This window comes from Anthonomus grandis, chromosome 18, assembly GCF_022605725.1.
Source record: "Anthonomus grandis grandis chromosome 18, icAntGran1.3, whole genome shotgun sequence".
NCBI lineage: Eukaryota > Metazoa > Arthropoda > Insecta > Coleoptera > Curculionidae > Anthonomus > Anthonomus grandis.
In genome coordinates, this window is record NC_065563.1 from 6,098,405 (window position 1) to 6,125,198 (window position 26,794).

General features: G+C 34.6%; 1 protein-coding gene across 5 annotated transcripts in view; it reads left to right on the forward strand.

The window, feature by feature from the left end:
* The window catches only part of LOC126746899 (fasciclin-1), a 207,125-nt gene that overhangs the window by 121,289 nt on the left and 59,042 nt on the right, over positions 1-26,794 (forward strand). For all 5 annotated transcript variants that reach the window (XM_050455309.1, XM_050455306.1, XM_050455307.1 and 2 more), the window contains exons 4-7: positions 119-252; positions 318-414; positions 468-645; positions 702-862. In XM_050455309.1, coding sequence (XP_050311266.1) covers positions 119-252; positions 318-414; positions 468-645; positions 702-862 — 570 coding nt within the window. The remainder of the gene's footprint in view (positions 1-118; positions 253-317; positions 415-467; positions 646-701; positions 863-26,794) is intronic.

The window sequence follows — 26,794 nt, forward strand, 5'->3', positions numbered from 1 at the left end:
ATGATCCAGGACGTGAGAAATTAAATGTGGTAGCAACTCGAAAAATTCTTTTTTTCCACTTTTGTGCATCTCATTCACAATCACACATTACTCTTATCGCTTTCATTTCTCTTATCAGATCCTGCATAAGATTGACGGTGTCTTGATCCCAACAAGGCCATCCAGCGCATCCAGCTTGACCTTTAACCCCAACGCTTGGGACTTTTTGGCCAATTACGACGAGTCTTTCGTTATGGGGAATCACAGGCTCAGGTAAGAAATTTCTTAAAGGTTTCCACTCTAATTCCACCCTATTAATAAAAAAACTCTTTTTCTAGGATATTTACTGAAAAAATCAAACAGTACCGCAAAGAAGACATTTTCAGGACGGATGGCGGACACACCTTCTTTATTCCCGTAGATGATGGTTTTATGGTAGAACTTCATTATAATAGACCGCATCGATTATACATTAAATTTTATTTTAGCACAACAACAAAGCTTTACTGGACGACTACATTATTGACGCTCACGTGATTCCCAGGGAAGTTCTTTTTACCACCCCAGCGAAGAAAGATTTTCCCTTTCAAACGTTGGCTAACCGAGATAATTCCATTCGGGTTGTTACCTCTTTTACCCAAGAGTTACGTGGGAATACCATAATTGGTAGAACTTGGAGGAGTTTTTAATGAACCAAAAATTTTTAAAAAAATTAATTACAGATTACGTGAAATCCCACACCCTTTACGGAGACGACAAACATCCCCAAGGGGTGGTTTTGGCCAAGATCGTTGAGGCAAACATTCCGGTGAAAAATGGCGTAATTCATCTGATTCATAAACCATTAGTAGTGGTTGACAGCACCGTAATGCAGATTTTATCAGTAAGTTAGTCAAATTTTATATTATACTTGCACATAAAAGAACCATTTGTCTTAAAGCAAATTGTACAATTATGGCGTTTGGAATCCAAATTGCTCTTATTGTAGATTTATAAACTTAATAGCAAGAGCAACGGCGGCGGCCTTGACATTTCAGACTTATTATCTACTGAAGTCACTGTTTGATATTTCTAGGCTGAGACTTGCAATAAGGTCTATAAATCAGTGAATTCATCAATTCAATAGTCTTCAATTCAATAGCGATTTCATTAATTACGGTGTCAAGTTTATAAATCTTATAAGAGTTTGTTTAAGAGGATTCCGTTACTACTATAATGCCAAGAAAGTTTGGACCTTTGGTTCTTTTTCGTTTATATTAATATTGTATTTCACACTCCACATTTTCTGCACTACAGCACTAAATATTTAGGACAAATCCATTTTTTTAAATCTGTATCTAAAACTCTCTACAGAAAAACCTGTTTTTCTTTTTCTGAGTAGAATTATTTAAGCATCAGCTTATAAACTTGACGTTCAAAACAACGGCAACGACGTTGACTTTTCAGACTGCACTTTATACACCTGTTGACTATTGACGTCAATGTGTAACGTTTCTAAACGGTGACATCCAACATCAGTTTATACATAGAAAAATTCAAAATACTTTTGTTCGGGTAACGTTTAGCGACGATTCTATTGATTACCACGTCAAGTTTAAAAATCTTACTAGAGTTTGCTTCAGGGAGTCCCTTTGCCATTATTATGCCAAAAACTTGTGAATTTTTGTTTCATTTTCACCACCGCTTAAGTTGGATTTTACCCTCTACACCGTCTGCACTACAGCACTAAATAAATAGAATGAATCCATTTTTTTAAAGCTGTACCTAAAACTATATACAGAAAAACTGTTTTTCTTATTCTGAGAATAACTATTTACCATGACCTTATAAACTTGATGTCGAAGGCAACTGCAACGGTATTGATACTTTCGACGACACTTCATAAATTCCCATCATTCTATTGCCCGTTGTCGTTACTGTGTGGCGTTCCTAAACTGTGACGTCAAATGTCTTGAGTCGTCAAATATTTATAAATCAGTGAATTTTAAAAGGATTTGTCCAGTGTCCATGAAACATCTGAGAACAATTATTTATCAAGTATTTATAAACTTGACGTCGAGAGCAACGGTGTTGAAAATTTCGACAGTACTTTATAATAACTATTGACGCCGCTGTATGACGTTTAACGTAAGTCTATAAATCGCTGAACGTCAAGAGGATTTTTCCCGGAGATATTGAGCGGTGATTCCGGTGACTACGACGTGAACTTTATAGATCTCATACCAAGGAAGTGTAGACTTTTTGGTTCTCTTTCATCATTATTCATGATGCATTTTACACTCCACACTCTTTGCACTACAGTATGTAAAAAATAAATCCAATTTTTTGTTTCGTTTAAAAGCTCTATCTAAAGTTGTATACAAAAAAAAATTTTTTTTTTTTGGGAAGAATTATTCAGTATGAATTTATAAACTTGGCGTCGAAAGCAACGGCAACAGCGTGGACTTTTCAGACAACAATTGACGTCGCTCTTTGACTTTTCTAACCTGTGATGTTCAAGTTTATAAATCTGTTATATATATACAGATCGTGTTATCGTGAGCTACGTATTACCCAAAATAATGGCAACACCGCTTGGTTGCGGCTTGCAGGCGGCGAAATTTTTGTTTTTATTTTTTGAACCAGGAGTCAACAGACTTCACTTTGCTGTGTTACTGCACGTTGCATTAATAATTTTTGAGCGTTATTTTCGTGTTTTTTCACTATGGCTGTTTATGCCCCTTCCGAAAGAGTTCAACTAATTAAATGGTTTTATGGAGGCAATTCGGCAGTATTGCCGAAAATTGAGACATCTTTTTTCTTCAAGATTGTAAAAAATGCCACACAAACGTCAACCTGTTGAAGTGGTCCAGGATATAGAACGGCCGGAAGAAATGGTTTGCAGTACCCTAGAACTTGAACAAAATTTCGCCTCTATGCGGTTTCCTATAAGTAACGAACGAAAACACGATCTGTATCAGTGGCGAAGCGTGAACTTATCTTTCAGGTAGACAAATAATAAAAATCGTTAATTAGAAAAAAATGTGTATTCAATATTATTCACTTATAATGAAATAGAGAATGAAAGCTTCATGCGCTTTCATATTAACTCAAAGAGAAAAATATGTAGTGATATAAAAAAGAAAAAAAATATTACTACTAGCATAAAAAGATAGATAGATAAAAATAAATACTACTTACAAAAAAAACACAACTAAAATACAATTGCCAATATCAAACAGTCGTTCATAAATAACCCCTAAAATATCCACTAAAAAAATCTTTTCTATAGACCCAAAAATAAAAATACTAATTATTAAATTACAATAGCACGCGCTCGCACCTGGACCAAATGCCAAATGCAGATTCATCAAAAAATAAAACTGAAGACGTATTGCGGCCGATCAGATCAAGCGTATCCATAAACAATAACCCTCAAGAGCATAATAAAATAGCTGGTCGACTTCGATAGACAAAAGCTCAAATGTCTTTCCCGCGAGTAAATTTTGCATACGTAATAGGCTGAATACTGACGCGGCTGGACCTCTGTCACCTGCTTGATGCGTATAATTATGGTTCGATTACATGCTCCAAATTTCGGAAGACAAATATCAATGTGTCTTCCTGGGGCTTGTATGTATTAATTGGGTGTCAGCCCTGCATTTTTATTTTAATTAGTGCGTCAGGCGGAGCGCGCCTTAGATATTATTATGAAAATGTAAATACGTTAATTATTCTGCTAGTTTTTGTACAATTTTATTAGTATTCTGTGGTTAAAGTTGATTCGTAGGGTTTCTTTAGGGTTCTACTTACGTTTGGTTTATTATTTTCATCTATAGTGTTTAGTTTTTAGGTAGTTCATCTTGTTTGAGAGCCCCATTTTGGCCCCAATTTAGGTTATTTAGGTTATATTATTGTAAATCCCTGTAGTTCTAATTTTCTAGAATTTGTATACTTGCTTGCTTTGACTGTCAGTATTCTCCTAAAATTATTGGTCTCTTTGGGCAAAAACAATGAAGATAATTCTAAATATTTCGAAACTGTTCCATCGGGTTTTAAAAAGGACGCGCTTCGTGACAAATCATTCAGTTTTAATTGTTTAGTCAGTTTTTACCTTGGAAACAATTAAACGACAGTCAAAGTGAGTTAGGTTAGTGTTTTTGACGTTGACAATAAAAGTGTGTTCCCGAATTTCGTTACAATTTTATAGATAGATAGCTGTTTTGATACTATATAATAATAGTAAGGAGAGCGACTACATTCTGTGTTATTTTTTTTTAATTTAAATTCAACAATTTACATGAAATAATTACGTAATAAATTAATGAGAAATAACTGGATAATTTTGGGTAGACAGTGTCTACCTTGTCTACTCGTACGTTTCGCCACTGATCTGTATACATGATATACATAAATATATAAAATGAGTTTTCTTCAGGGAGTTCCTTTACCATTATTATGTCAAAAAAGTGTAGACTTTTGGTTTTTTTTATCAACGTTCATGTTGTATTTTACACTTTACACCCTCTGCATTACAGCACTAAATATTTGTAATAAATTATTGTTTTTTAAGGCTGTACACGATAACTCTATACAGAAAAAGAGTTTTTTCCTTCTGAGAGCAATGATTTGGCTTGAATTTATAAACTGTAAAGAGCAACGGCAACGATGTTTACATTATTGACAGCATTTCATAAACCTAATAACTATTGACGTGGCTGTGACCTTTTTGAGCGGTGACGTCCAACCTCAGTTTATTAATCGGTGAATTCAAAAGATTTTTTCTAGGTAACGTTTAGCGACGATTCCGCTGATTACGACATCCAACTTTTAGTCTTAAATCTCACGACGTCAAGAGCAATCGCAACGGCGTTGACTTTTCAGACAACAATTCATAAATTTATTGTCCATTGACGTTACTGTGTGATGTTCCTAAAAGATGATGTCAAATGTCAGTTTATAAATTAGTGAATTTCAAAAGGATTTGTCCACTGTCCAGGAGACATTTAGTGACAATGCAGTTGATTACAACATCTAGTTTATAAAGCTAAAAAGAGTTTTCTTAAAGAAGCCTCCTTGGCATTATCATCCCATAAAGGTTTGGGCTTTTATTTATTTTTTTTTCAGTAGTCAGTTTAATTTTACACTACACTACATCACTAAATATTTATAATAAATTAAATTATTTTTTCATCGTTTAAAGGTTATATTTCAACAGAAAAACTATTTTTTTTCCTCTGAGAATAATTTAGCAAGAATTTATAAACTTGGCATCAAGAGCAACTGCAACGGCGTTATCTTTTCAGATGGCAATTCAAAATCGTATTGACTATTGTCGTTTTTGTATAATATCCGTAACGTGTGACAAATGATGTTTAACGTTGTATCCGCTAATTATGACATCGAGTTTATATATTAATGTCATACCAAAAAGTGGTTTTGGTTTTTTGTCATCAATATTCATGATGTATTTTACATCCCACATTCTATGCACTACAGTACTATACAGGGTGTCCAAGATAAAAATCCTAAGCATGGGGATCTCGGTACCTGTTGGAGATACAGCTTCGGTTAAATTAGGAAAAAGTTGTGCACTTTGAAGCGTATTTACATACCGTTGAGAAACTTCAAAAATTTCCATGGCCTGTTGAGATATTTGGAAAAAACGGAAATTTGCCAATATCGATTTTATTTTTTCCTGGCTTTATTTTAAAAGATATAAAAAAACTATTGACACTTTCTCATTGACACTTTTGAAGTAGTACGTGATGGCGCTTTTAAATTGTATATCCGACGTTTCGTTTCCGAGAAACCACCATCAACTTTATTTTTTTATATGGCGCGAAAAGAAAGTACACCCTGTATCTGATTCCATTTTTTATTACAAATTCAACGATGTATCACATGTCACATTTTTTTTTATTAGTTAAAAGGAAAAATACAATTTGTCTTTTTTTTTAAAACATATTATTAAGTAGGCTTTGGAAACAAATGCTTTGACACTTTGACGTAAATGCCTTTTACCCTGTCACATATTTTTTATTAAATATTAATTGCCGTTGTTGTTACCGTGATAGTCGAGCTGTTGTTTGTTGAGTAATTATTGTTATTATTATTTACTGTTGTCGTTATTATTGCTAAAATTATGTTATTATCTTTAAATATGCCTGGTGGTCATTATAGTTATGAAGAGAAGTTTGACATGCTGTCGTGCTACATTTTGTGCTTCAAAAATACTGTAAATACAGCAGCAATGTATCTTAATAAATTTCCAGATAGAAAGCAACCATGTAAATCCATTTTCTTAGAGTTGGCTCGAAATTTAAAAGAATATGGTTCGTTTAAAAAGCCTGTTTTATCTCGAAAAAAGGAATCTCTTGAAGAAACTCAAAATAATGTTTTACAAGCAGTTATTGAAAACCCCGAGATATCAACCAGACAAATTGAAAAAAATGTAGGAGTGGCCAAATCTGCAGCTCAGTTTATTTTACGTAAAAACAGATATCACCCCTACAAATTTAGAATTTGCCAAGGACTTAAACCTGGGGATTTCGAACGACGTCGGCATTTTTGTGAGTGGTATACACGTGCATGTGAAGAGGATTTTAATTTTCCATCAAAAATAATATGGTCCGACGAAATTATGGTCACTAATAATGGTATCTTTAACCGCCGCAAGGTCTGGGTCCAACAAAATCCGCGTGTTAAGAAAATATCTAGACATCAACAACGTTTTGGGTTTAATATGTGGTGTGGAATTTTAGGAACCAAAATACTAGGTCCATTTATTTACCATTATTCATTAACAGCAGAACGATATCTTAATTTATTGCAAAATGATTTAGAAGACTGCTTAGATGATTTACCTCTGGCACAAGTCACTAGCTGTTGGTTTCAACAAGACGGGGCTCCTGCACATAATTCTGGGCAAGTTCGACAGTATCTTTCGCAGCGCTTTCCTGAAAAGTGGATTGGAACCTCCAGTGAAGTGTCTTGGCCAGCGCGATCCCCGGACTTAACCCCTTTGGACTTCTTCCTTTGGGGATTTATTAAAAACCGAGTCTATCAACATTCTTTTGGAACTGAGCAGGAGTTACGAGAATGTGTGACGGCCGCTTTTCAAAGTATTACGCCAGAGATATTGCGTGATGTTTTAACTGCTACTGTAAGAAGATCATACTTATGTCTAGAAAATAACGGAAACCTGTTTGAACACCTGTTTTAAATTAAATTTATAAAATGCGTTAATTTATTTGCTTTTTTCGTTATTTTTAAAATGTATTCATTATTTGTTGCATATCGTTAGAAAAATCATAAAACATTTGTCTATTACTGGTTACATTTTTTTATTTATAAGTAGTACAATGCAAATCAATGCTTCATTTAGCTTCATCACTTTCTAAATAGATATTAAGAAAAATGTGACAGACTCGGTAACAGGTATTTACATACGTCAAACCATTTGTTTCCAAAGCTTACTTAAAAAATATGCTAAAAAAATAGAAAATTTGCATTTTTCCTTTCAACTAACAAAAAAATGTGACATGTGATACATCATTGAATTTGTAATAAAAAATGGAATCAGATACAGGGTATACTTTTTTTTCGAGCCATATAAAAAAATAAAGTTGATGATGGTTTCTCGAAAACGAAACGTCGGATATAAAATTTAAAAGCGCCATCACGTACTACATCAAAAGTGTCAATGTGAAAGTGTCAATAGTTTTTTGATATCTTTTAAAATAAAGCCAGGAAAAAATAAAATCGATATTGGCAAATTTCCGTTTTTTCCAAATATCTCAGCAGGCCATGGAAATTTTTGAAGTTTCTCAACGGCATGTAAATACGCTTCAAAGTGCACAACTTTTTCCTAATTTAACCGAGCTGTATCTCCAACAGGTACCGAGATCCCCATGCTTAGGATCCTTATCTTGGACACCCTGTATACTAAAAATAAATTCAATTTTTTGTTCGTTTAAAGGCTTTACCTAAAATTGCATACAAAAAAAATGTATTTTTTTTAAGAGTTATTCAGTAGGAATTTATAAACTGGACGTCGAGAGTAACGGTAACATTAAATCATTAATTTATTGACTATTGTTATTCGCTGTTTGACTTTTCCAAGCACAAGTCAGTTTACAAATCAGAAAATTTTAAAAGCATTTTGCCAGGAGTCATTTAGCTGTAAGTCCGTTTATTACAATATCAAGTTTATAAATCTCACAAGAGTGTGCTTAAAGATAGTCCTTTACTATTATTATGCCAAAAAAGTGTAAACTTTTGATCCTATTTTCTAAGAACAATTATTTACAAAGAATTTATAAACTTGATGTCGAGAAAAACGGCAACGGCATTGAAATTTTCACGACTGCACGTTATAAATCTGCTGACGTCACTATTTGACGTTCTCAAGCAGTAATGTCCAACGTCAGTTTATTACTCGGTGAATTCAAAAGGCTTTTTCCAGGTGACATTTATCGGCAGTTCGGTTTAGTATGACGTCAATCTTGACGTCAACATCATTATGCCAACAAAGTGTAGACTTTTAATTATGTTTCAATAACGTTTTTTTTAAATTTTACATTCCTTGCCCTCTACACTAAAATATAATACTAAATATTAAAGGATAAATCCAATTTTAAAAATCTATATAGAAAACTGTTTTTTTTTCTAAGAACAATTATGTAGCATTCATTTATAAATTCGACGTTAATCGTGGCGGCAACGGCGTTGACTTTATTTATGGAAATTCAGAAGCTTATTTATAACGCATCTTTATAAATCGATGAATCTTGCCATTCCAAAATTTTTTTCCAGGTAATATTTAGCGGCGATTCCGTTGATTACAAAGTCAAATTTATAAATCTCGCGCCTAAGAGCTTGTTGAAAGAGGCCCTCTTTCTATTATTTAGCCAAAAAAATGGAGACTTTGGTTCTTTTTCATCAACATTCATATTGCATTTCACTTTGCACACTTCATGCAAAACAGCACTGAATATTAAGAAAAAAATCATTTTTTAGGCTTTACTTAAAAATCTATACAGAAAAAAACTATTGTTTTTCCTCTTTTGAGCACCATTATTTAGCATCAGATTATAAACTTCACGTTGAGAGCAACGAATCGTTTCAGATAACGTTAAGCGGCGTTGACTACAATGTCAAATCTATAAATCTCACAAGAGTTTGCTTAAGGGGGTCGGCTTCTTATCATTACTATTTAAAAAAAATGTGGTCTTTTGGTTTTCCCTATCAACGTTTTTGTTTTATGTTGTTACACTCTGCATTACAGCACTAGTCATTTAGAACAACTCCATTTTCTTAAGGGTGTACCTAAAAATCTATGCAGAAAAAACGTCTTTCTTCTCCTGAGAACAATTATTTAGAAAGAAATTATAAGCATGACGTCAAAAGCGATCGCAACGGCGTTGACCTTTCAGATGGCATAAACTTATTGACCAAGTAGCGTTCGAGCAGCGAATAAATTAAGTCATACCTCATCAAGCGCGAGTAAAGCAAACCAACAAATTATTAATGAATAATTAGTGGCGGTAAACCCCTAGTTACAAAAGTGATTTTTGATTCAAAATGACACATCCTCCTGAACCTGGGGCGGGTTCCGGGCCTCTCGCAGGCAAAAATTAAAACAAACTATTGACAAGCTAAGATGGTGCGAGTGACACAAGTGAATGTGACAAACTGGACAATGAAAAATAACTGAAGATAGAAAAAAAAGAGCAGAAACTGCGGCCGTTTACGTTCGCAATAATAACCTAGCGTCAGAAATCGGTTGCCTTAAAGCAGAAGCCGTCGAAAATAATAAAATAATAAATACTCTCGAATCAGAAAATTCAATTTTAAAAGACAAATAAAATGAACGAACTCAATCAAAAAAATTAAGATCAACAAAAATCTATTAACGACTTACTGAATCTATTCACGAAATACTAAATTAGGAAGAAAATAAAATGGTACAACGAATTTAACAAAAACTGCAAAAAAAGTAAGAAGTAACAAGTACTGCCTGCAGGTGTTGATCTGTTGGCCTATAATAAAACTTATATAATGGTAGTGCAGGACACAATAGAAAACTTTACTCAATTATATTCATTAAAATACAAATGTCAATCCATAAATGATCCAATGGCAACTGAAAATATAATTAACATAAATATATGTCTGACTGACACAACTGCGATATAGACCTCAATCTCGCAAACTGGTGAGGAAAATCTCTCTCAACAGAAATCTCAAAAACTATCCCACATAATAAAGAAAATCTAAACTCAAGTAATTTAAAATATAAATGAAAACAAAAAAAATAATAGTAGTAAAAAAAGATGAATTCCATGATCTCTCAAACACAAACAAGAAGCACCCTAAGCACAGCTCTCCCTTAGCTCTTTCCTAGTCGGAAAGAGCACGAGCAAAAATCTAGAAAAAAACAATTGGGTTGAAAAACACGCCACTATAATGCAAAATAGAATCAAAATAATATAAATAAAAAAGGATAGATTAGGACTTGCGCTTTTTCCAGAAAGTGTAGAGGATCACAAGAAATTAAAGCGTTTACTTACCTAAATGTAGTTAGAATGCGACACCTATTCTCTCGAAGAAGACAAAAACTAAATCTCATCACTAGAGGACTAGATAATCATTTCAACCAAAATGACACCAAGGAAGAGCTGGAATCTTGAGTTTCCACCCTGAAGAACCAAACTGGTTCAAAGTTGGCTTTTTTAGGAAGGAAACAGAACTCATTAGATCTCTTACCCAAGTCTGAATCCCATAACTTCTAAACCATACTAGATATTAAACTTAAAATAGAACATATAAGAAACTCATTTATTAAAGACTAGTTACTATTAAGTAACTCAATGCCATAATAGATGCCAAGAATGGGGTCACTTGCTCAGCAATTGCAAGACAAAGCCGAGATATCACAAATGTAACGGGTACAAAGAGTGCCAAGAAGACCCAAGAAGAAAAGCTCTAAAAAAAAATAAATTTTCTAGTCCAACAAAAACATCAAACAATTAAAAAAAAGTCATTCGTGTCGATCCTGGGCGTTCAAAATCAGGGCAAACTCAACAAAAAAAAAACCCTGAAACAGAAAACACAGTAAACAAAAACACCTCAGCAGCGCTGCAATTAGTATTGATGAGGCCTAATAAATTCCAAACTATATAATACACAGACAAGATAGACTAGATTGGAGGCACAGCAATCTTTACTTAAAAAAATATATAGCACTAACTAATCCAATCCCCAAATACCGACTCAATTATAGAAAATACAGCTATAAAAGTCTTTTCAGGCTATAAATAAATAATAATCTCAATATAGAAACCACCAAAACATTAAAATCAGAACATATCGATCAAATATTTGAATATGATCTTGCAGTCCTTGCTGCAGGAGACTGGAATGTAAAAAGCAGTTCCTGCAGATGTAATAATGATAAACGGGTAAGAGCAACACTAGAAAAATATGCTGTAGCACACCCTATATTATACGTAATAGCACCAGAAGAACCTACTCACATACACTATGCCAATTCAGACATTCTAGATACAGCTGTAACAACAAAAATTAGCAATAACATAGTAGTGGAAAACATAGATTCCCCTGGTTATTCCGACTACTCTTCTATCGTATTTACATTCTTTGATATTTTTTTCTGAAAACACAGTCTGCACCGAGAAAGTGACAAACTGGAATTTGTTTAAAGAAAACTTGCTAGAAACACTCCCAATTCCCACTCCACAAAACCCTAATAAAATCGAAAAAGCAGTCTCAAAAATATCAAAAAACATCTTAGAGGCATTCAATAAATCCACCACTCAAATTCCTATTTCAAAATCCCAATATCCTGTCTTCCTAGAGCGAATCAAAAACCTCATTAGAACAAGAAATAGCTTAATGAATCAAGCAAAATCACTAGAAGCTCAGACATCAAAACTATAACAAACTATCACAAACAGATAAAAACACTCAGATAAAGAAAAAGTAGATATATTTAATAATTCACTAGAGGAACAATTCAACTTAAACCAATTCCCGGATACATAAACATAATAAATAAAATAGAAATTACATTACTAAACGCAATCCCAAGCTTTAAAAAAAATAAGAATCAATGAAATAAGAGACACAATCAAATTCCAAACAAATAGTGAAGCACCAGGTCATAACAGTATTACAATTAAAATGCTAAAAATCATATCAGATTACAGTATAATATTAGATCAATAATTTAACAATTGTCCACCCCTGTGCTACTTCCCCGAAACATAAGAAAAGCAATAGTGGTAAAGCAATAATCGCCAAAAGAGCCAAAAATCTACAAAGAGTCGAAAACTGGAGGCCAATCAGTTTACTACCTAGTCTCTGAAGGTTTTCAAAAAACTAATGCTAACCAGACTTTACGAAGAATTAGGCCAAAAAGAAGTCATTCTTTTCCCTTAGCCCCTCTTTTCCCAGTTTTATACAATATGTATCGGGGCAGATATCCCCAAAAACGCGGACTATTCTAAATTAGCACTCTTTGCAGATGATACATGCATTTATGCAACCTTAAAACACATCAGAGAGCAACTGGTCGTAAACCTGCAAACTCACCTTAACAGGTTACTATTATGGACTCAATATTTGAAAATTAAAATAAACGGCGATAAAACCGAGGCGATAATAGTGTAACGAAATTCAGAAACATACTTTTATTGTCAACGTCAAAAAAAACACTAACCTAACTCGCCTTGACTGTCGTTTAGTTGTTTCCAAGGTAAAAACTGACTAAACAATTAAAACTGAATGAATTGTCACGAAGCGCGTCCTTTTTAAAACCCGATGGAACAGTTTCAAAATATTTAGAATTATCTTCATTATTTTTGCCCAAAGAGACCAACAATTTTAGGAGAATACCGACAGTCAAAGCAAGCAAGTATACAAATTCTAGAAAATTAGATTTACAGGGATTTACAATAATATAACCTAAATAACCTAAATTGGGGCCAAAATGGGGCTCTCAAACAAGATGAACTACTTAAAACCAAACACTATAGATAAAAATAATAAACCAAACGTAAGTAGAACCCTAAAGAAACCCTACGAATCAACTTTAACTACAGAATACTAATAAAATTGTACAAAAACTAGCAGAACAATTAACGTATTTACATTTTCATAATACTGCTCCCCTCTTAAGTTTGATCGTCCCGATCAAACATGGGACCACCTGAGTCATGATAGGGCGCTAGCCGGACGATGTTTACAATGTTCATCTTCGCTGTCAGATGTCGCTGGATACGGTACACCACGTCGTTGATTCTGGTGACCACATTGAATGGACCTTCCCAATCCTTCTGGAGCTTTGGTGACTTGCCCTTCGTCCTCCGTGAATTGTATAACCAGACTTTATCCCCAGCATTAAAACCGGTAGAATTTGCCTTTATGTCATAACGTGATTTCATTCTGTTATTTTCTAGATGAAGTTTATCCCGTGCTTGTTCGTGAACAATTTGTAAACGCTCTTGTAAATGGTCAACGTACTCCTCAAGGGTTTCAGACTTATGGGGTCTTCCAGTAATAATGTCCAAAGGTAAACGAAGTTCATCACCGTAGACAACTTTTGCCGGGCTTTTTCCAGTTGACTTGTGGATAGAAGAACGATATGCCAATAGGAATGGTTGTATACAGGTATCCCAGTCGTCTTGCTTAGAGTTTACCACCATCCTCAAATAGGTTTCAAATGTGCGGTTAAATCTTTCAACCATTCCATCAGACTGAGGGTGTAGTGGGGTTGTACGGGTCTTATTGATTCCCAGCAACTGGCATACTTGTTGGAATATTTGTGACTCAAAGTTCCTTCCTTGGTCTGAATGTATCTCTCTGGGTACACTAAATCGACAAATCCAGTTCTGGAACAGCACTTCAGCTACTGTCGTTGCTTCTTGGTTTGGAATCGGATAAACCTCAGGCCACTTACTAAAGTAATCCATAGCAACAAGAGTATATCGGTTTTCGGAGCTACTAGTAGGAAAGGGTCCTGCTACGTCTATGGCAATTTGTTCAAAGGGTGCACCAACAAGATACTGCATCATCTTTCCTCTTGTCCGGGTTCTTGGGCCCTTGCTTGAAGAACACTGCTCACACTGTCGGCACCAGCGTTCAACATCTTGATGACTGTTTAGCCAGTAAAACCGTTCTCTCACTTTTGCCAAGGTCTTACTAACTCTAAAATGTCCTCCGCCGACACCGCCATGAACAGCTTCAAGAACTTCCGGAATCCGTTTTCGAGAAAGGACTGTCAAATATGTCTTTTCTTTTCCATCTACGCTCTCCCAGACTCTTTTTAACAATCCATCTTTTATAACCAATGAATTCCATTGAGACCAATAGGCTTTAAGTTCTGGAGATTTGTCAGAAATGTCTTTCCATTCTGGTTTTGAAATTTCTCGAGATTTCAGTTCGTAAATAAGACCAAATACTGGGTCATCACACCGATCTTGGATTAAACTAGCTACATCCCACTCTTTAGAACTGTCAAGGCCAATACGATTACAAGTAAATATCTCTGGATGCTGTTTTGATTCCTTTTTAAAACAATGTTGACATGTTTCACTACAGGATCTTCTCGATAAAGCATCGGCATTTTGGTGATATGCGCCTTTCCTATGTTCTATTGTAAAGTCATACTCTTGTAATCGTTGAAGCCACTTTGCTATTTGTCCCTCGGGGTTTTTAAACTGAAACAGCCATTTTAACGAAGCATAGTCGGTTCCAAGGATAAATCGTTGACCATACAAATATTTATGGAAATGTTCAATAGCTTTTACTGCTGCCAATAGCTCTCGTCTGGTGACACAATATTTTCTTTCTGGTTTTGATAATGTTTTAATGAAATAAGCTATCACTTGCTCGCCATCTTCATATTTATGATAGAACGGCCTCAATTCCAACATTACTTGCATCGGTATCCAAAATAAAACTTTGTCCAGGAATCGGATATGTTAAAATTGGAGATGTGCATAGTGCTCTTTTTAACCGTTGAAATGCTTCTTCACAGTCTGTTGACCAACTAAATACCATTTTGTCCTTCGTGAGCTTATATAGAGACTTTGCAAGATTAGCGAAATTTCTTACAAATCTTCTGTAATAGGTACAAAGGCCCAGAAAGCTTCTTAACTGGTGTTTGTCAGTGGGTCGTGGCCAATTTTCGATTGCCTCTACTTTATCTGGATCAGTCTTGACACCTTTTTCTGATATTACATGGCCAAGGTCTTTTGAAATAAGCAACATTTTTTAGGATTTAGCTTCAGGTTGGCCTCTCGCAGTTTAACAAATACCTTTTGAATATTCTTCAAATGATCTTCAAATGTTTTCCTCAGTATGATAACGTCATCCAGATAAACTAACCATGATTCCCAAGTCATTCCACGTAAAACTGTTTCCATAAGTCTCTCAAAGGTAGCTGGAGCATTGCAGAGTCCAAAGGGCATTACTGTAAACTGCCAAAGTCCTGTTCCAGTCGAGAATGCGGTCTTTTCCTTATCTTCTGGGTGCATCTTTACCTGCCAGTATCCACTCTTTAGATCGAGTGTTGAGAACCATTGTGAACCTGATAGCGTGTCCAGGGTGTCGTCAATTCTTGGTAGGGGATACCTGTCTTTCTTGGTATTATCATTCAGTCGCCGATAGCCTACACGAAATCTAGTGGATCCATCCTTTTTCTTCACTAGCACAACTGGAGATGTCCAAGGACTCTGAGAAGGTTCTATCACTCCTTGTGTCCTCATTTCTTGAAGCATTGAGGAAACTTCTCCTTGTTTAGCTATCGGAATTCTTCGAGGTGCTTGTTTAATCGGAGCATTGTCTTCAGTGTTAATTCGATGCTGCACCAAATCAGTTCTTCCCAGGTCTTTATCGTGCAAGGAAAACACATCTTGATTTTCTTCAAGAAGACGTCGCAATTTACTACACTGGTCCATGGTTAAATTGGCAGAAGATTCTTCAAATAGGTTTTGTAAACATACAGGAAAAGGTCTGTTTGAATAACGACTTCTATCAGCGTTTTTCATGACTGCCACTACTTCAGAGCATACGCCAATGTTCACTCCTTGTTTCAGGTGTTGGTCATATCCTTTTAAATTTACCATTAGAACCAAAACAGAGTAGATTTCTTCTGCGTAGATAACGTCTTGGCTGGAAAAATTCCTTGACCATATAGTTGGCAGTTTTCCATGGGCTCAATCAAAACAGTTTCTCCCTCTTTTTCTCCAGTTGTAGCATAAACTACCACCTCTGAATTTCCTGGTATAGTAACATCCTTGAATAACTTAACGATTCTGGTATTTACTTTATCTTCATATAGGTGGTGCATAAAAATCTCTTCATTTCGCGTCGTCAATATCCGGTTATATACATCCATTTTAAACTGCTGAGCATTCATAACATCTAATCCTAATATGCCATCATCCATGATTTCTGCCACTAGTACTGGCTGTTGGAATGTTGTTAAGCCAATTGTAACTGTAGCTTCATGCAATCCAAGAATCGGGATCCTTTTTCCATTTGCAGACTCCAGAATTTAATTGGGTGGTGCTGAGAGCCTACAGTGTGCTACGATGTTCGGCTTTACGATAGTATGACTTGATCCTGTATCCACTACCATCTCACATTTACGGCCGCATATTTTTCCCGGTACTACCAAGCTCTCTCCAGGATGTGGCAGCCGGTTTAGTCTTATACGTGGGGCTTGATAGCAACCTGCCAGCTTGAAGTTGAAGTTTTCCAGGTCCCTTGGATCTCTTAAAGGCTTGGGGCATTGACGTTTAAGGTGCCCCTCCTCATTGCAATTCCAGCATTACAATGGTCTTTTAGGTTTCCTCGCTAATAATGATTCAATCTTCTTTAGGCGGTCTTCGAGATCACTTTCCGAAGTTCTAATTTGTCTTATTCGTGTCTGCCTTCTAGTTGCTTAAAAAGCTGCCTCAAACTCTAGTCCATGGGCCAAAGCTTCTAATATACTTTTATGATGAGCCATCCTTAGAGCGTGGTTAGTATCTGGATCTCGAACTCCGTCAATAAAATAATTTATAGAAATTTGTTCTCGGAACTCTGTTGGGGCTGAAGGGTAAGCCAGATTTACTAATCGAGCAACATCGGCCTCAAACTGTTGGAGTCCTTACTCGGGTTGTTGTCTTCTAGATTTCAATTGAGCCTGGTACACTTGTTGTAGATGGGCTTCACCGTATCTCATCTCTAAGGTACGCACCAGTACGTCGAAATTGAGCTGATCCTCAGATGGCACCATTCTTAATATTTCTGTAGCTTCTCCTCTAAGGCTTAGCTTAAGATTGATTGCCTTTTCTTCGTTATCTCAGCGATTTCCCCTAGCAGCGGCCTCAAATTGATTTAAATAGGTACTTCATGCTTCTTTTTAAGATTATCTTTTAAATTAAGTCATCTTTCATGGTTCGAATCAGGTCTTCATTTTCTTTCTTTAGGTCATCTTTCATGGTCCTTATCAGGTCTTCATTTTCCTTCTTCAGGTCAGATTTAATTGTTTTTAATAAATCTTCCTGTTTCTTGTCTCGCTCTTCGCAACTCGTTCTTCTTATTCTTCCTTCTGTTTACGGTCTCGTTCTTCTTGTTCTACTTTTTGCTCTTCAAACTTCTTTAATAGCAGCTCCATCAATTTCTCGGTCTCCATCTTGGCCTGACTTCTTGTTAAAGGCATCCACTAAAATGAGCTTCCAAATATCCTTTACTTCTGACACCAATTGTAACGAAATTCAGGAACACACTTTTATTGTCAACGTCAAAAAAACACTAACCTAACTCGCCTTGACTGTCGTTTAGTTGTTTCCAAGGTAAAAACTGACTAAACAATTAAAACTGAATGAATTGTCATGAAGCGCGTCTTTTTTAAAACCCGATGGAACAGTTTCGAAATATTTAGAATTATCTTCATTGTTTTTGCCCAAAGAGACCAATAATTTTAGGAGAATACTGACAGTCAAAGCAAGCAAGTATACAAGTTCTAGAAAATTAGAACTACAGGGATTTACAATAATATAACCTAAATAACCTAAATTGGGGCCAAAATGGGGCTCTCAAACAAGATGAACTACTTAAAAACTAAACACTATAGATGAAAATAATAAACCAAACGTAAGTAGAACCCTAAAGAAACCCTACGAATCAACTTTAACTACAGAATACTAATAAAATTGTACAAAAACTAGCAGAATAATTAACATATTTACATTTTCATAATAATAGTCACCAAAAAAAGGGATAGAGACTTGCTAAATCTACAAAATTTAGTCATTAACAACGACATAATCCTCTGGAAAACCAAAATAAATTACCCAGGTATCTATTTTAATAATAAAAATAACAAAATAATGCAAATTAAACAATCCAATGGGATTCACTATATCCTACATTGGACAAAAAAAGCAAACTATCACTATCAATAAAAAACAAATTACTTATATATAAACAAATAATTAGACCTAAATTATTATATGGCTCTACCACATTTTTAAGAGCCAGCAACACAACAATAAAACTGTTCCAAGAATTTCAAAATAAAACTCTAAGTATATTAGTAAAGAAATACAGATATACATAATATTTAGTAATGGAGACAGTGGCACAATTCATCAACAAAAAACATACGAAATTCAAAATAAAACTAAAAAACATGAAACATTATAAATTAAAAAGAATCCTCACTAGACTGCGATCAAGGGAACCTTATAAATCTCTTTTTAGCTAATACAAAAACAACCAAAAAGATCTGGACTAAGGTAAAACCTCTCTAACTCAACAACCCCCCCTTCCCACATCCCACTCTTCCCAAACAGAAAAATTCTTTTCCCCCTCTACGCCCTCGGCTTCTGGAAGTTAGAAACACATTTAGACCATTAAAAGATCAAAAAACCAACAACACAAACAAAAGTTGAGCCTGAACAACTAGTTAAGACTTGCTTAAAACAATTTCATAACCTATTTACCATTGACGTTACTGTGTGACGTTCCTAAGCTATGACGTCCAAGGTCGATTTATAAATCGGTGAATTGAAAACACTTTTTATTAATGACAATACCATTGATTACGACGTTAAGTTTGTAAATCTCACAAGAGTTTGCTTAAAAAAGCTCCTTTACCATTGAAATGCCAAAAAGTATACACCTTTGATTCTTGTTCATCAATGTTTGTGTTATATCTTATACTCCACACTCTACGCTATAGAAGTACATATCAAAATTAATTCCCTTTTTTTCATTTTAAGGCTCTACCTAAAATTGTTTACAAAAAAAAATATTTTTCTTCTATTGAGAAAAATTATTCAACATGAATTTTTAAACTTGACATGAAGGGCAACGGCAACATCGTTCATATTTTCAACGGCAATTCATAAGCTTGTTGACTACTGAGCTTATAAATCGGTGAATTTCAAAATAATTTTTCCAAGACACATTTAACAGTAATTCCGTTGATTACAACGTCAAGTTTATAAATCATAAAACAGTTTGTTTAAGGAAGCCTTCTTACCAATATTTTTGGTTAAAATGCAACAAATCTATACAAAAAAACCTGTTTTTCTTCTTCTCCGAACAATTATTTAGCAGTAATTTATAAACTTAACATTCATCGCAATGGCAAATGCGTTGACTTTCCATAGAGAAATTCATAAATTTATTGACTACTCCGTGGTGTCCAGCGTGATATTATAAATCGGTAAATGTTGCAATTTCAAAAAACTTTTTCCAGATAATATTTAGCGGCGATTTCCCTGAATATAACGTCAAATTTATAAATCTCACAAAAGTTTGCTTAAGGAGGCGCACTTTCTATTATTATGCCAAAAACGTTTGGACTAACACTAATAAGTACTTCTACATCTATACATAATAAACGGATTTTCTTCTTCTCAGTACAATTATTAACCATAAGCTTATAAAACTGACGTCGAGAGCAACGGCAATAACTTTTCAGATTGTACTTCATAAATCTATCGACTATTTACGTCGACGTGTGATGTTCCTCAGCGGTGACGTTTAAAGTCAGTTTATCACTCAGTAAATTCAAATGAATTGTTTCGTTATTGTAACGTTAAATGGCAATTTCATTTATTATTATGTCAAGTGTATAAGTCTCGGAAGAGTCTTCTTAAGGCGGTCGCCCTCTTATCATTCTATTCGCCCTTCAGCTTTCTTCTTCTTCTACCTTTATTTTTCTTATTAAGTTCTTAAATTGTAGGTTGTATTATTTTCTGCACAAAAAAAACTGTTTTTTTTTCTTCGGAGAATAATTACTTACCATGAACATATAAATACGGCAACTCAGAAGCCTATTGACTATTAACGTTACTATGTGAAGTCGAACGTGCATTTATAAATCGATGAATGTTGCCATTAAAAAAAAAACTTTCCGGGTAATATTTAGCGGCGATTTCGTTGATTACAATGTCAAATTCATGAATCTAACAAAAGTTTGCTTCAGCCCTTTCCATTATTAAGGTAAACAGTGTAACAGTGTGAACTTTTGTTGAATTCAGTATATGAATTTATAAACTTGATGTCGAGAGCAACGGAAACGGCGGGCGCTTGCATTGCACAGATACTTAATAGATCAAACGAACTTACCTTAAGTGAAGTTCGATCCTAATTATATTTGACCTCGTCTCGTAAATAATGATATATGTAGATGTTTAAAGAAACCAACAATTTGAAATAAATCCCAGAGTATATTCAAAACTCTCACCAGTAAGGTAGTAAGAAATATCATGAACTCATGATTTCAACAAAAAAAAATATAGATTAAGTATTAGAGAAACAACGCTAAAAAACTAATTGTAAAAACAAAAGATGTAATAATAAACTTATATCATATAAATCATTACTTAAATCTATATTGTATGAAGAATTTATTATATATAAGAAATATACATTTTATTTATACTTAAGTACTGCCTGAGCAAAAGAAGATAAATTTTTTATGGGTCTGTTATAAAAAACTGCGAAAGTTTTTGAATTCGCAGACCAACCAGCCGCCGATCGAATGGTGTCAAAAGTAATGCCTTTTTTAAAAGCGGCTGATGTTGAAGCATGCCGAGTAGTGTGAGGAGTAAATTCTGTTATATCTACTCCAGATTCCTTCATTAGTATTTTGATCCATCTAGAGATGGTTTGGGCTGTATCATTATGAATTGGTTTTTTAAAAGTTAACAAAAGTTTACTATATTTGACATCATTGGATCGAAAAACTTTAGTTCTCCCTAAATAACATATAAGTGTAGTGGCAACACAAACAGACATATCCTCTTTATAAAATGGTAAAGTTAATATAGGTTGAAAAGCATTTTTACCAGAAGTTTTTATTTTGTCTGTAATTTTAATTTCTACACCTTTTTCTGATTGAAATATATTTTTAGTATCAATTAAGGACAAAGTTTGAACCCTTTGACCAGTAGTGAGAGCTAAAAGAATAGCTAACTTATATGTAAGATATTCTAAAGTAATATGATCATTGTTTAATTTTTTAACAAAATTTAGGACGATGCTTGGGTCCCAAGTATTAGTATATTTGGGTTTACTAGGCCTTAATTGATAAACTCCCTGAAAAAATCTTTTTACTCTAAAATCCTGAGCTATGCTAGGGCCTAAGACCTGAGCTATAGCTGAACGATAACAGTTCAATGTTCCATAAGAAGCCCCTTTTTCAAAATGGATACATAGAAACTTTAAAACATCTGGTATAGAAGGTGAAAATAGGCTAATTTTATTAGTGGATGATCTCACGGACGCTAAACAGATTTCATACGCCGATTCTGGAATTTGTCCTAGTCGAAGGGCTTCCCTGATAATATTCCTACTACCAGGGTAAGATGGCTCCATAGTGGATGAGGAGTAGATCTATCAACAGAAAGCAGCAAATTTTTATTTGGATTTAAGGTAATTGATTCTTTAGTTAACAATGAAAAGAATAATGGGTACCATGGCTGTGTTGGCCACTGAGGTACTACCACTATGCCAATGGCCTCATCATTAACAATCTTTTGTAATGTCCTAGAAATAGAAAATATAGAAAAAGGAGGGAAAGCATAGAAATCTAATTTGGTCCAATTTATTGTGAAAGCATCTACAAACAATGCTTCTGGATCTTTATACCAAGAGAAAAACTTACGGCATTTGGAATTAATTCTGCTTGCAAACAAGTCTATATCAGGCTTATGAAAACTTTTGGTTATAATAAATATTATTTAGTTCCCATTCTGTTTCTGGACTTAAATGCCGAGAAGCCAAGTCAGCTTCTATGTTATCTGAGGATTTAATATAAGAAGCAAAGATAAATAATTGTCTCTTCTCGCACCACTGCCAAATTTTGTAACACAATTTATTAAGGTTTTTGAAACGTACACCCCCCATCTTGTTAATAAAGGCCATGGCAGTGGTGTTATCAATGCGTAATAAGATATTACAATTTTTAAGATTAGTAGCAAAACACTTGATAGCGAAGAAAGCAGCCATAAGTGCTAAATAATTAATATGCATAATTTTTTCTTCCTGAGACCAGTATCCGTGAGAAGAAACACCTAAACAATGTGCCCCCCAGCCTGTTAAGGAAGCGTCTGAAAAAATTTCTAATTGAAAAGTAGGGATTTTTAATGTATTTACAGCAGTTGGAATTTTTGTAAGCCACCAATCAAATTCTGTCCAAAGAGAATTAGGAATTTTCATCAATTTTTTATAATCATTATTTGACTTTTCGAGGGCTAAAAATTTAATTCTTTCAAATGGTTTTAAGTGTAACCAACCATAACGAATTGCAGGGCAAATTGAAACAAGTTTTCCTGTCAACTTAGCAAATTGTCTGATGTTACAGGTTTTTAATTTTTTGAAGTGTTTTATAAAAATAATAAGGGCAGATATCTTCTCTCTCGGTAGAGAAATTGTCGTATTGACAGTATCATACACAAAACCTAGATATTGACATTTATGTGAAGGATGCAATGCACTTTTATTATAATTTTTAAGAAAACCCAGTTTTTCTAAAATTTTAATTGTTAAATTAACATTATTTACACAATCCTCATGAGTTTTTCTAATCAAAAGAAAATCATCCAGATAAACTACTGACATTAATTGTTGTTTTCTTAAACAGGCCAGCACTGGCTTTAAAAGTTTAGTGAAAACTAGTGGAGCACAATTCAGACCAAAAGGAAGGCAAGTGAACTCATAGATAATGCCCAGAAATTTAAACCTTAGATATTTTCTATCAGATCTAGTGATCGGGACTAGAAAATAAGCATCCTTCAGATCCAGTTTTGCTAAAAAATTTTTTGGTTGTAAAATGCGCGCCACTATTTTTTGGTCTTCCAATTTAAAATGGTTTGTTTTTATGAACCTATTTAAATTCTTTAAATTAATAACTAGCCTAAATGAACCATCATGCTTAGGCACAGTAAAAACATTGGAAATAAACTGACCTTTACAAGGTTCTACTGCACATATATATAGCACCTGAAGTTATTAATGTATAAATGGAATTGATTAATACATTACATTCCTTGTCAGAACGTAAGGGTTCTTTTAAAACAAACTTTTGAGATGGTGTGCATATAAAAGGAATTTTAAATCCTGAGATATAAGAAAGAAGTTTCTTATCATTAGTGATTTTTGTCCAGTTAAGATAAACATTTTTTAGTCTGCCTGCAATGCACATTGAGCCTACCTGAGAAATTGTTAATATCTTTCCCTGAGAGTCTTGCTTCTTAGGTTTTCCTTCCTGGCCTCGTTCCTGGCACTCCTCCCCTCCTGATTTCTCGGGTAGGGTTTCAGATGTCGACTGGCTGATCCGGGGTTCTGTGTCTGCGGTCTCTGTCCACACTGTGATTCCCCTTGATAACGAGGTGGACGCCTGGAGTTTAAATTTTTTGGTGTTGTAAATGAGGATGGTTTTTTAAAGGCTTTTGGTTTTGTCGCTTTTAATTCTAAACCGGATTTCTCCATCTCCTTCGAGGCTTTTAGTCTTTTACCGAGGTTATCTCCGAAAAGCCATCCGTCCACTTGGACATTTGATAATGTCTCTCTCACTTCCTTCTTCAAATCTAAACAAATTAGTTCTCGTCTGGACTTAGATTGCTTTTGATGGAAATCCAACAGAAGACGAGCAGCATCATTAACAAGCTGGATGACAACTCTATTATCTTCTTTTTCGATATCTTTAAGAAGATTAGTCAATGCTTGCCCCAAAGCCGATAATGCAGATCCCACCTGATTTTGAAGCTCACTGATCTTTTTATCCCTCCGAGCTATAACATCCCTCATGACCTTAAGAACCTCCTGATTGACCTTAGGAGCCTCCAACAAGGGGCAATTTTCTGGAAGGGTATATTTATTCCTAAGTGAAACCCTCTCATCCTCTAATAATCCTTTTTTCAGCATGTCCTCCCAACTTAAAGCTACTTCCTTTTGAAATGGAGGACTAATATTTCTTTTTGGTGCTAAATCATAGCCCAATATGGACAAAACTGTTGCATTCAAGTCTGAATCTAACAGTTCAGAGGTGTTATTTTGATTATTATTATTCTCTTGGTTATCTGAAAATAACCACACAAAAATAAAAAAAATAAAAAATCAAATTTTATTTTGAAATAAATGTTAACGCACAACCATGAAGATATAATAAGAAAATGTAATAGTGGACTGTATTTTAGTAAATGATATGGTTCAAAGGAATTGTACGTTACATACACACATGGTTTTAAATGTTTGAAGTAAAGGGCACTTACCAATGGTCTTCTGTCTTCACTGTAGATAGGGACGTCCCTTTATATAACTACCAACTTCATAAGCCTTGCTCTCACAACCAAATACAAATTAAAAGGTCCTTATTTTGGGTTTCGTAAAATTGTTAGATCCGGCACTCACGTCGTTCTTAACCCGATTGCTAGTCAATTGTCTCTGCCTTTACCTTGCTGGTAAAAGTGCCCAGAATATACCAAATATGTGTAGTACATGCGCGATTAATAGATTTTAACAATTATGATTTAGCGGTGCGCTAACATTATCGGCCGCCAAAACACACAGTGTTTTCAGTGGGAAAAAATATACTCTCGAACAGAAAAATAAACAACAAACACCAGCATATTGTATACCCATGTAAAACTAAAAATATAAAAATAAAATTCTGAAATTACCTATTGAAAATTCCCTATTAAATTCCCAAATTCAATAGGTAAGACTTATAGACTAATTAAATTGTTAATTTTCAGGAAGAGGACACAGTTTAATAACTGGTCTCTTAAAATTGCCCACTGAAGTTTTAACCGTTGCAACGCGAATTTGTCCGTCTTCACCGGGATGCAGTTCAATAACGCGACCGAGAGGCCATTTTAGTGGCGATTTTAAATCGCTCTGAATCAAAACTAAAGCATTAAGTTTTATTGGAGTAGACGGATTTGACCACTTGTGGCGCTGTTGCAGGGTGTTTAAGTATTCGAAAGAAAATCTCTTCCAAAAATCAGCGTGTAATTTTTGTATAAGTTGCCATCTAGACAGTCTATTTATATTCAAATGACTTAAATCGGGGTCTGGGATTCCAGAGTTTAGAGGCTCGAGTGTTAGAAAATGAAAAGGTGTTAAGGGTAAGAGATCATTAGGATCTGTAGATTGTGCCGTAAGAGGACGTGAATTTAAAATGGCCTCGATTTGACAAATTAAAGTTGACATTTCTTCAATAGTCAGTTTTTGGTCTCCAACCACTCCTAAAAAATGGGATTTAAAACTCTTAACTCCCGATTCTGCCAACGCGTTGAAATGAGGTGAAAGAGGAGGCCCAAGGTGCCAACGAATTAAAAGTTTCTCTGAAGCTTCCTTGGAAAATTCTACAAGTTGATTTTTAAAACCTATAAAATTACTGCCCTGGTCGCTCCAGCAATCAGTTACAGTGCCACGTCGTGAAATAAATCGGCGAAAAGCCGATACAAATCCTTCTGTAGATAAGGTCGTTGTAAGTTCCAGATGAATAATTTTGTATATTGTGCAAACAAAAACGCAAACATATGACTTAAAAACCTTTGCACCGCGGTAACGATAGGGAGTTACATAAAACGGACCACAAAAGTCGATTGCTATGTGAGAAAATGGCTTTAACTGATTGATTCGATGAAATGGTAAATTTCCCATTGGAGGGGGCTGATATGGTTTTGGTTTTGTTCTAAAGCAAAGTAAACACTTTGATAATAATTTTTGTATGACATGTTTAGCAGAAATGATCCAGAATTGTTGTAGTAATAAATGGTGGAGGGTTTTTAGGCCTGGATGCAAATGTTGGTTATGGGTATACTCAATAACTAGGTTAGTAAAGGGATGAACTTTTGGTAATAGGAGAGGATGCTTGGCAGAGTAGGGTAAGTCTGAATTTCGAAGACGTCCACCCACACGCAGCATTCCTTCCTTGTCAATAAATGGTGAAAGTTTTCGATAAGGTTTTGGAATAGGAACATCTTTATTTAGTTTAGAAATAAGATCAGGGAATGACGAAGTTTGGACATATTTAATTAAGACAGAGTAAGACTTCCACATTTCATCTGGACTCGGATTTTTATACAATTTTGTAGTATTTTTCTTAAAATTCGTTTTTACTCTGAGACAATATGACAAAATGCGTTGAATTTTAGGTAATGACGAGAACTTATTGATAAGAAGATCCAAAGTATGATTCTCAACAGTCGTAGTAAAAACCTTGCGTTTTTCCTCCATATTTACAGAGCTAAAATCCTTTTTTGGAAGATCCCTTACACTATCGGGCCAACTACTT